Source organism: Hippocampus bargibanti, linkage group LG15 (assembly GCF_051943395.1).
Source record: "Hippocampus bargibanti isolate YZ-2025 linkage group LG15, ASM5194339v1, whole genome shotgun sequence".
NCBI lineage: Eukaryota > Metazoa > Chordata > Actinopteri > Syngnathiformes > Syngnathidae > Hippocampus > Hippocampus bargibanti.
Window position 1 is genome coordinate 1,242,501 of NC_142748.1, and position 10,000 is coordinate 1,252,500.

Below are 10,000 nucleotides of genomic sequence, written 5' to 3' on the forward strand. Positions count from 1 at the left end.
GCGGAGGGTTCCGCACCCTCATCCTGAAGTGAGTCAAGGGAGAAGAGTGGTGTGTGTGTATGTGTGTGTGTGTGTGTGTGTGTGTGTGTGTGTGTGTGTGTGTGTGTGTGTGTGTGTGTGTGTGTGTGTGTGTGTGTGTGTGTGTGTGTTTGTACGACTGGGCTTGTGAGGACCACTAACATTTTATACCATACGTAGTAAGGACATTTTTGACAAGTGAGGACCTTTTGGACGGTCCTCACAAGTTTTTCATTCCGAAGGCTTCTAGAGGGTCTCTATATACATATGTTAAAGTTTCAGAAAGGTCCTCACAAATTCACCCAAAATGTTTTTTTTTGTGTATTTGGTATGTCATTTCACTTGGATATACACACTTTTTATTCACTGTGTGTGTTTATGTTTTTTTGTGCGTGGTTAATGACAGGGAAAAAAAAATCATACAACAAAAAGTAAAATGGTATTTTAATCAAATTCACTACAGGCGTGAGGACTTTGAATGTGCCCATTCAGAAACCTCACTACTGCTGTTATTTCAGTTTCAAGTCCACTTTTTATTTCTTTGTTTTTAAAGAAGTTGAAGTGGGAAATGGGGTGACATTCAGTGTTCAAATGTAACACTAGTTCTTCTCTAAACTCATCAGCAACGGTGGTCCTCACTCCTTATCTGGAGTTATCCGGACCTCACAAAACCTTTGAAACAGGAATGTGTGTGTGTGTGGGGGGGGGGGCGGCGGCTGAAGTCCAGTCAGCCATGCGTTAAAAATACACTACTGTATTTAGCTTAAATTACACGTACATCCGGGACTGAGCATTAATGGAGGGGTTAATGGTAAGGGTGGTGGATGGTGTGTTACTCACAGTCTCCTTCATGAAACACTAATTTGTCATCATTAGAAGTCCTCAGAAAGCTGCTCGGACCAGCATCTCATCCTTTGAGACATAATACCTTGTTTGCTCAATTTTGACACACATCAGCTCACAACCAATTTAACTTGTAATTCCTCTGCCCTAAAAAGTTAGTGTGTGAATAATGATCTCAGTCTGCTGTACGTGATTTTTACCAAGTGTTTGGCGAAAGATCTCGGATATGTGGTGCATCTTTAAACCAACTCGTGTTCATTAACAACCACTGATGAGAACTGATGATACCTGGTAGAGTAACAAAAAAAGCATCTTCTCCGAATCTGAAGCCATTGTTTTGATTCTAGGGCGAGGCAAGACATCCTTGCGTAACGTCACGAACAAGGGGGCGGGACCTTCTGAAACTCGCCATTTCCGAGCTCATTTTGAAGTAGTTTTGGGACACTTTAAGTCATTTTTATTGGTGTTTTACATTTGACTAAAAATATCAGCCTGCGTGTTTTGGGTATTTTAGATGCTATAAAACGTTTTTCTGATGTCAGTTAGGAATTTAAAAAATGGCGTCGGTTGTCCTTTGAACGTGCTTGTGTCGGTGCCACGATTGGCATTGGTTGCCATGACAACAACAATATAATTTATTTGAGCTTGTTGTTTTGTAAATGCGTTTAATGTTTCTATGTGAACCTTAATATGCGTTTTTTCTTACAATCGTCTTTTATTTTGTCATGATCACTTCTATTTCCGTGTCACGTGAGAGAAGTCGCTAGAGAGAGAGAGAGAGAGAGAGAGAGACAAATAGCGAGAACTCGCCATAGAAAAGTGAACGATAAAGTGTACGTCAATAAAGTGCTTTACATTTATTTTATGTCTTGTCGAACATATTGTAATTATGTTGATTGTTGTTTTAAATATATTTTAGTTTTCACGGTGTTCCACAATAAACATTTTTAGACATCGGTACGAGGCGTCATCCTTGACTGAGGTAGATACAGTGCCTTCAAAATAAGATATGGCGCAAATACAAAGTGCATGAAAACTACAGTGAGACCTCAACTTACGAACTTAATTGGTTCCCAGACAGAGTGTGTAAGGCGAAAAGTGTGTATCTCAAAAAAAAAAATCCCATAGGAAACCATTAAAATAGGAATAATCCGTTCCCGGGTTTCCATAAAATATACTTTTCTCCTAAATAAGCCTGAAAACTAAACACAACATACCTTCTTCTATGTATAATAAATGTGCTATTGTATTTTCATGAAAGAAATACACTGCATTGTATCATAAAGTCACAAAGAGAGGCACATTACATGAGGACTGTAATTAAAGAAATAAACTGTGTTGTAAAATAAAGTTTTTTTGTACTTCTTCGATTGCCCAAGACCTTTGATGGCTTCTCTATTCCGGAGAATGGGAGCAATGGTTGACTTAGCATAGCCGTGCTCGGCCACTAAATCACACAAACGCACACCTCGTTCGTGTTTTTCAATTATCTCCTTCTTCTCAGCGACGGTGATTTTATTTTGTGTCTTCTTGGGCTGAACACGAGCCTGTGGTGGTTATTTTTCGGTCCCATCGTCGTAAAATTATCTGCAAAAAGCTCCAAGTAGGCGAGCGATGTGTGTATTCAATGAGAGGGGGTGTGCAAAGTAGCGCCGGCTGGAGCGCTGTTCGGGCGTGTGCTTCCGCCGAAGATCACTCCGCCAGCCGTGGTGGGTGCTTATTATAAGGTTTAATTTTCATAAATTAGAAGTTCTTAAGACGCAAAGTTTGTCAGATAAGGTGTTTGTAAGTTGAGGTCTCACTGTACAACCGCCGCTGGCGTGCTGGAACCTCTCCCTGCTGTCCTTGATATTTCTCTCTTTCCTCTTTCGGTCTCTTTCTGTTTCCTCTTCTGACCCCATACCCACCGCCTCCCCACCGCTGTGGCTAGCGGCGACGCTATTATCGATGTAAACCGTGTTTTCTCTCATTAATTTATCAGCTGAGTGGGAAAAGGGGGTGCAAGATAATGGCTTTCATTTGGCCAAGGTCAACAATCAATGCATTCCTCAGTCGTTTAAATATAACCACACATTAACTTGAGTCCTCCAATGCACACATACACCCACACACACACCCACACACACACATACACTTTATAGCTTGTCACTATAGGCTGTGCAGATACTGTCCTGCAGTCCTATGAGTGTGTTTTTTTTCCTGTTAAAGAGGTAATACAAAGTAACTAATTCCTGGTTGGAATATTGACAAAACCTTGGACTGCTTAAATATCGGCCTAGTCAGATGAAGTACTTGTTATCAGATGACCTCTGATAGTTTGAAAAATGGGACGTTTCTGTATCTAGAGACCTTACACAATTAAGTGTTGCATTAAATATATAGTGATACCTCAGTTTACGAATTTAATTGGTTCCTAGAAAGTGTGTGTAAGGCGAAAAGTGTGTCTTCCAAACATTAATTTCCCATAGGAAACCATTGAAAATGAGAATAATCCGTTTCCAGCTCCCCATAAAACATACATTTCTACTAAATAAGCCTTAAAACTACACAAAATATACCTTATTTCATGTATAATAAATGTGCTATTGTATTGTAATTAAAGAAATAAACTGTACTGTACAATGAAGTCGTTTTATTTACCTTTGTGATGGTCGTTGATGCAGTTGTCTCTTGATGATATCCGAGTGAAGTTGCCGTGCTTTCTCGGCGATAATACCCTCACTCACACTCTCCCCTACTAGCTGCTTTTCGTTAATCCAAATCAACAGAAGTTTTTGAACCTCTTCTATGGCATGAGACCGTTCCTTAGACAACACAGAAACACCCTTAGCCACACATAGCAATGGTCGACTTAGCATAATGGTACTGGGACGCTAAGTCACACAAACCCACACCTCGTTTGTGTTTTTCAATGATCTCCTTCTTCTGCTCGACCGTAATTTTCTTTTTTGTCCTCTTTGGCTTAACACGAGCCTGTGCTGGGGTCTTTTTCGGTCCCATAATAGCAAAAGTACTCCACTCGATAACAAACCATGTACGCACTCAAAGAAATAGGGTGACAAAAACTAGTCCGCCAGCCACTGTGGCGCTGACTCAGGTGTGTTGAAACAGGGAGAGATGGAAAACATACTTGCCTTCCAGGGCTGGAATTTGACACCTATGCTAATAGCAAGAGTGTCAAACTCATTTTTGTAGTGGGCCACATTATAGTTATAGTTTGCCTGAGTGGGCCTTTATGGTTGTGAGTTTTGCAAAACAGAATAAATGTTTGATCACCTCCACAATTTATAACTGCAGTACACAACAAATTGTTGGTTAACCAGTTTTGAAATTAGAAGGTAAGAATGATGGTTAATTCAGCCATTTTGTTTGCTTTAATGCTTGGAACATCTCTATGTTATAATGGATTACAAATAACAATTTTAAATTTTAGTTCACGGGTCACACAAAACGAGATAGCGGGGCCAGATCTTGCCCCCGGGACTTTACTTAGACACCTGTGCAACACCAGGAACAGCCATTTACAGCACGGTGTCAAAGTCAAGGCCCGCGGGCCAAATTCGGCCCGCCACATCATTTTTTTTCGGCCCGCGAAAGCAAATCGAACTTGTTAAATTCCATGATGATTGCTAAAATCTGAGCCAAAATTTCATATTTTTGGATGTCAACCACAATAAAAGTCATTATTCTTGACTTCAGATTTGAAAACGAGTTATTCATTAATTTGCTGTGTGCTCTATATGTAATATTTGAAGGGATTTAAACATTCTAATGGCTTCCCCAAATTCATAACGGCCCTCGAGAGGAAACCATAACTACAATGTGGCCCGCGGCAAAAAATGACTTTGACACCCCTGATTTAGAATGTTTAAATCCCTTCAAATATTACATATAGAGCACACAGCAAATTAATGAATAACTCGTTTTCAAATCTGAAGTCAAGAACAATGACTTTTATTGTGGTTGACATCCAAAAATATGAAATTTTGGCTCAGATTTTAGCAATCATCGTGGAATTTAACAAGTTTGATTTGCTTTCGCGGGCCGAAAAAAATGATGTGGCGGGCCGGATTTGGCCCGCGGGCCTTGACTTTGACATCTGTGTTCTAATGGGTTCCCCAAATTCATAACGGCCCTCGAGAGGAAACCATAACTACAATGTGGCCCGCGGCAAAAAATGACTTTGACACCCCTGATTTACAGGGTGAAATGGGCATGAAAATTTCAATTGCGGCTTTGATAAAAAAAGATATTTACTTCAAATTACAACCACACTTTATTCAGTTTATGGAAGACAATTTACCAGAGTTTCAACTACAGTAAAGTCTCGTTATATCGATATTCAAGCGAGTCCGAAAAAATATCGATATAACCGGGACTATCGATATATCCAACCCTGTTTGCATGTAATTTTCTCCGTGCGTGCATAGAAATAGTATCGATATAACCGGGACTATCGATATATCCGATATCGATATAACGAGACTTTACTGTATTTCTGTCAATTTTTAGTCCATTTATGGCTTTCTCAAGATGTGTTCCAAATGTCCACCATTTCGTTGCAAGCAAACCGGTAGTCGTCTGACAAAGTTTTCAATCACTTTCACACACTACTCTTTGGAACACATCTTGGGAAAGCCATAAATTGACTAAAAATTGACAGAAATAGCTGAAACTCTGGTAAATTGTCCTCCATAAACGGAATAATGTGTGGTTGCAATTTGAAGTAAATAGCTTTTTAATCAAAGCCACAATTAAAATTTTCATGGGTACGCATCTTTTTGGGTCACCTTATATGTTCACCTCTTTGGACAATTTAGACACGACTCAGCGTTTGGCAGATTATGCAAATTTGAAACCAGGAACTCAGAGGAAGGTATCCAAAATCCCTTATTTATGAACCTCAGTTGTATTCATGTTGTTGGAAATGACTGTTTTTTTTTTGGTACACCTGTAGGACTTGTTCTCATTAGATGGTGTTGTATTATCAGCAAGTGTTCTGTGAATCCTTTTGTGTGTGTGGGCGCTGGCTATCTATTGAACTTTTCACTGTCAACTGTGTGCGCTAATCCTCAAATTGTTGACTTTACCCTGAGAAATTTGTGAAGCATTACACAATACAGTGGCCCAGATCAATGAGCACGCTGTTGGTTTTGGACAAGTCATATACGTGAGAGGCCATTGAACCGAGCCAAATTTATTGTGTAAATGTAATTATGACCTCGAAACAACGACACACAAGTCACAAATAGATTCTCATTCACCAAAGTCACCCACCCACCGTCCTGTTAAAATACATTTAACTGACATTGCTTCAACTACCATAATCTGCTAGACAAAAAAAAAAAAAAAATCTGTGCAAATATTGATGATCAATCAGTTGCTCCACTATCTGTCCCGCTGTTCTGAGTTCAATAAATTATTAACCTAATCTTCGTACTGAAAGACTCCCACTGACAGTGTTTGCGTGGGGTCCCGATGATAAGATATTTGAAGTTGGATGTATAGTGATGGGACAACCATTGACATATACATTTGACTAATCTGTCAGTGTTTGACTTTGTAAAAATTACAATTCATCATAACTATTAATTTACAGTCTCAACAGTAATACATTTTTCACAAATACTGTACAGCGATACCTTGGCTTACGAACTTAATTGGAGTGTGTAAGGCGAAAAGTGTGTATCCCAAAAATTAATTTCTCATAGGAAACCATTAAAATGAGAATAATCCGTTCCCAGGTCCCCATAAAACATATTTTTTTTATTTTTCTAAGCCTTAAAACTACACAAAATATACCTTATTTTATGTATAATAATGTACTATGTATTATAATTAAAGAAATAAATTGTACTGTATAATAAATTTGTTCTATTTACCTTTGCGATGGTCGTTGATGGCTTGATGGAATGGAGTGGCCGCTTTCATCAGCATTAAACACTTGATGAGGAACGTAACCTTCTTTCACCATCTTGAGGAATGGTCCGTTGTAGGTGCTTTCTCTGTGATAATTGTATCTAGTTCCTCATCAATTGTGATCTGTTTAGCTGGGTTCATAGCTTTTTGCATCAAGTGTACAGATGTCTTGTGCGGGTTAATTGTGGAGCCTGATTGATGGGATATTTAACCTTCCAGTCTACACTCTGCCTTTGAACTATCAAAGTTAAAACGAGTCCTAATTTCATAATTTTCTATCCATTTTGTCACGCTCTCTCTGTCGTCTTCCTGTCTCTTTAATGTTTAACCTACCTCACTGCTGCGTTCTTGACCAATCACAGTTTGCGGATTTTATTCAGGGGAAAAACGGGATTGCTGCATACACGTGTAAAAAAAACGGTTTGTATTGGTTAATGGAACTGAATCAAATTGTCCCACTTTGATATACATCAAAACATGAATCGAATCGTCTTTTATTGGAGTCTTTTATTTTATCCGGCATACTGACAGGTTCATTGAAATGTGGAGTAAAATGACAATTGAAAAAATGTAACCCTGTCAAACTAAGACTCAACAAATACATGTATATATTTTTTGTTTTGTTTTTTACTTTGTTATTTCCGGGTTGAGTGAACGCTGGCCCGTGTGGCTGCCACTCCTCACCCGCAGAAAAAAATGTGACTGTAAAGTGTCCTTGAGAGTTTTGAAAGGCGCTTATAAATGAAATGTATTGTGTCTATTTAATTTTAATGTGTAATATTATTTATTTTATTTTACTTCCGGGTTGAGCGAACACTGGCGTGTGTTGTTGCCGCTGCTCACCCGCAGAAAAAAAATATCCTGTGACTGTAAAGCAGGGGTGCTCACACTTTTTCAGCATACGAGCTACTTATAAAAACAACCAAGTCAAAATGATCTACCCACTACAAAAATGCAAAACATAATTATTTTTAAATGTATTAAGGATTCTTTGTATGTACAATATATGTTGATGTATCTTACATAACTGAATAAGCCAATATTGCACAACACACATCATAACTACATATACATAACATAATAAATAACTTTTTTTTTTTGTAATTACCTGAGTTTACTTTGATGACTTGCACTGAATTGAATCAGCCAGGGATGCATAGTCCGGACAGTAGATGATGCACAATTCCAAATGTTCATCAGTCATGGTGGAACGGTATTTGGACTTCATGATCTTCATGTAGGAAAAGGCATGAGCATTTTAGCGCATAACGCTTGTTGGTGGATTATGCAATGGTAATTCAAGAGGTGTACCTGCACTTTGCAATACGCATTTTGAAAACGACATCGTGAAGAAAAAGTCCACCTCTCGTTCCGTATGAAAGTTATATGTTTTTGCCTTCTTACTTGGTCGAGATTTCTCACTCATTTTGATCACCATATGTTTTAGCAAGGGTTTAAAATCTGAGGTAATTCGCTGACTAGCTTGTAAAAAGTTTGCTGCGTTTAGCGCCGTTGTTTACGCATGCGCGGCGACCTAAAGGTCAAAATTTAGTTGTCATCTGAATGGTTGCCCTGTATGTCAATCAAGTGACGGGACGTTTGATAGGCTGACAAATGTTTTTTTTTTACTGTCACGCTGCGATCGACCAGTAGATCGCAATCGACGTAATGAGCACCCCTGCTGTAAAGTGTCCTTGAGAGTTTTGAAAGGTGCTTATTAAATGAAATGTATTATCATTATTATTATTATTATTATATTGTTGAGTTTGTTTGATTGTGTGTGTGTGGCAAAGTCATGTTTGGGCTGTTTCACACATTGATATCACCTGCGAACGAGTGAGACGGTGAGACCCGGATGTTATAATGCCTTTTATGAGCATGCGCAGAATAAATGTTTGTCGAGTTCCCAGACAAATGACTGACACGGCTCTGCGTCATTACTTTCCCGTGAATATTAGCCATTAAGGTAAGCCTCCCGGAAATGAAAATACGGAAGTCACGTTACCTCCGTCACCATATCGGAGGGGGCAATTATGCCCTTCCTTCATTCGTTATTCTGGAACTATTGTCATCACTTTTTGACTGTTAATTAGAAAAATTTGCTCAACTAAGTTACAACAATAACTACATTCAGGGTGTAAACGAAGTCAGCACCAAATGTGTAATTTTCTACTTATTTCAGTGGCGCTAATTGCTAAAATGACGAACAGTCTGGTGAATATTCATCAAATCACATTTGGCCATATTTTTGTACCCTTCATACAAATTACACCGCAATATTGTATTTTTAAAGCTTGTGTACGTCCGTGTATGCGTGCGTGAATAAGACACGGGCCGGGGGGGATTTTTTTATGGCTGTTTTTAGTGTACAGTTTGTTTTATTACATGTTATTGGAATTTTATTTTTATATCGTCAGTTCTTTTCAATCATTCATTTAACCCTTGCCACTAATCAACACAATTGGGAATCTTAATTTTGCAAAAGAAACCGAGAGAGAGGGATGAGGGGAGGGGCATCAGAGCTGCTGAGTCAGTGTGAGCTCATTGTCCTCCTCTATGTCCAGCTCCAGATCCGAGTCATCTGAAAGGCTCCATTCCGTTTCCTCGAAGGATTGTTGAGGGGACATGGCTCGCCCACTGTGGCCGGCTTCAACCACTTGGGAGTCGGCCACTGTCCGCGTCTGCTCCGTGCACACGACTTCGGACTGTTCGGAAGTCCCGTCTCCTTTGTCATTCCTGGCGTCCTCCTCCGGTTTACCTCCTTGTGGATTTTCCTAATCGATTAAAAAATTGAGCACCCGCTTCAAAAGTTGTCATCAATAATCAGTCGAATCCGGAAAAAAAGGAGTTAAACCTGTTTGAGTCTTCGCCATTTTGCACGTCGATTTTGGAACCAGGTTTTCACCTGAAAAAATACATATCAATTTCATAATTACTATTCGTCCATCATCACAATGAATATGCCCGTATTTTAATTATATTGATAATCAAAAATTAATTTATCAGCGAAGGTATACATTTAGCAATCATTATTATTATTAATGGATTTGTCCTAAAGAGGTTAAGTAAAAACGGAGTTCAGGAATGGCAAACAATATCAAGTACAGTAATTATTTATTATTATTCTATCTATTTGCGATCTATTTGGCTATCTATTACCGGGTTGAGTGAACGCTGGCGCGTGTGGCTGCCGCTGCTCACCCGCAGAAAAATATATCCT

The 10,000-nt window shown here is 39.0% G+C and overlaps 2 protein-coding genes across 9 annotated transcripts in view; both read right to left on the minus strand.

Moving 5' to 3' along the window:
* Positions 1-8,444, minus strand: part of exoc6 (exocyst complex component 6) — a 98,001-nt gene extending 89,557 nt beyond the window's left edge. The window contains exons 1-3 of one of the 8 annotated variants that reach the window (XM_089015951.1): positions 8,092-8,441; positions 7,889-8,011; positions 6,744-6,866 (exon numbers count right to left, since the gene is read on the minus strand). In XM_089015951.1, coding sequence (XP_088872077.1) covers positions 6,744-6,798 — 55 coding nt within the window. In that variant the 5' untranslated portion in view covers positions 6,799-6,866; positions 7,889-8,011; positions 8,092-8,441. Of the gene's footprint in view, positions 1-6,743; positions 6,867-7,888 lie in introns of all 8 variants that reach the window. The other 7 variants (XM_089015952.1, XM_089015959.1, XM_089015954.1 and 4 more) reach the window with 7 other exon arrangements.
* A 176-nt stretch (positions 8,445-8,620) lies between these two features.
* The window catches only part of hhex (hematopoietically expressed homeobox), a 9,757-nt gene continuing 8,377 nt past the window's right edge, over positions 8,621-10,000 (minus strand). The window contains exons 3-4 of the mRNA XM_089015967.1: positions 9,635-9,685; positions 8,621-9,554 (exon numbers count right to left, since the gene is read on the minus strand). Of these exons, the coding sequence (XP_088872093.1) occupies positions 9,297-9,554; positions 9,635-9,685 (309 nt within the window). The 3' untranslated portion in view covers positions 8,621-9,296. The remainder of the gene's footprint in view (positions 9,555-9,634; positions 9,686-10,000) is intronic.